Raw genomic sequence first — 1,514 nt, 5'->3', positions numbered from 1 at the left:
GTTCTAGCAGCCCGGTGGTTCTAGCAGCCCGGTGGTTCTAGCAGCCCGGTGGTTCTAGCAGCCCGGTGGTTCTAGCAGCCCGGTGGTTCTAGCAGCCAGGTGGTTCTAGCAGCCCGGTGGTTCTAGCAGCCCGGTGGTTCTAGCAGCCCGGTGGTTCTAGCAGCCCGGTGGTTCTAGCAGCCAGGTGGTTCTAGCAGCCCGGTGGTTCTAGCAGCCAGGTGGTTCTAGCAGCCCGGTGGTTCTAGCAGCCAGGTGGTTCTAGCAGCCCGGTGGTTCTAGCAGCCAGGTGGTTCTAGCAGCCCGGTGGTTCTAGCAGCCCGGTGGTTCTAGCAGCCCGGTGGTTCTAGCAGCCCGGTGGCTCTAGCAGCCCGGTGGTTCTAGCAGCCCGGTGGTTCTAGCAGCCCGGGGGTCACACACGGGCTGGAGACAGCGTGCTGTTGGTGGAAAGTTGTTTATTAAAGCGAGTTGGTGTGACTGAGTCACACCTGTTGTACAATTCCGTATTTTTCTATTATTTTATATTTTAATGAAAATTATCCAAATATTTTTTTATGAATATCTAAGAGCACATTCTCGTACGGCCATGTACGTAGAGCAGGTGGATGATACAGGGTGTAGTTACACCAGTACAAGGATACAGGGTGTGGAGGATACAGGGTGTGGAGGATACAGAGTGTGGAGGATACAGTGTGTGGAGGATACAGAGTGTGGAGGATACAGTGTGTGGAGGATACAGGGTGTGGAGGATACAGAGTGTGGAGGATACAGTGTGTGGAGGATACAGGGTGTGGAGGATACAGAGTGTGGAGGATACAGAGTGTGGAGGATACAGAGTGTGGAGGATACAGGGTGTGGAGGATACAGGGTGTGGAGGATACAGGGTGTGGAGGATACAGGGTGTGGAGGATACAGGGTGTGGAGGATACAGAGTGTGGAGGATACAGAGTGTGGAGGATACAGGGTGTGGAGGATACAGGGTGTGGAGGATACAGGGTGTGGAGGATACAGGGTGTGGAGGATACAGAGTGTGGAGGATACAGGGTGTGGAGGATACAGGGTGTGGAGGATACAGAGTGTGGAGGATACAGAGTGTGGAGGATACAGAGTGTGGAGGATACAGAGTGTGGAGGATACAGAGTGTGGAGGATACAGAGTGTGGAGGATACAGAGTGTGGAGGATACAGAGTGTGGAGGATACAGAGTGTGGAGGATACAGGGTGTGGAGGATACAGAGTGTGGAGGATACAGTCTATGGTTATACCATCCCCTCCCCCCCCAACTAGGTATCAAACATCATCTAGTCATAGGGGGGTGACCTCTAAATGTACACTAAAACTACAATCACTAATGCTATACGGACAACCGGAAGCGTGACTCGGTTACAGAAAAAAACTGCTTTATTGGCACTCATAGATTTCCTTTTATAGTGAACAGCTAAAATTCGCAAAAAAATAAAACTTTTGGTCATGTACTCAGTGTGTGTACTCACCTATTTGTACTCACCATTTGTGCTT

General features: G+C 51.3%; 1 protein-coding gene across 1 annotated transcript; it reads left to right on the top strand.

The window, feature by feature from the left end:
• The first annotated feature begins 602 nt into the window (after nucleotides 1-602).
• LOC138351617 (uncharacterized) lies at nucleotides 603-1,283 on the top strand. The gene has a single exon (XM_069303603.1). It carries the CDS (start codon nucleotides 603-605, stop codon nucleotides 1,281-1,283), a length of 681 nt encoding a protein of 226 aa, XP_069159704.1.
• Nucleotides 1,284-1,514: the final 231 nt, after the last annotated feature.

This window comes from Procambarus clarkii, chromosome 5, assembly GCF_040958095.1.
Source record: "Procambarus clarkii isolate CNS0578487 chromosome 5, FALCON_Pclarkii_2.0, whole genome shotgun sequence".
Taxonomy (NCBI): Eukaryota; Metazoa; Arthropoda; class Malacostraca; order Decapoda; family Cambaridae; genus Procambarus; species Procambarus clarkii.
This window is presented reverse-complemented; position numbering and strand designations above follow the sequence as displayed.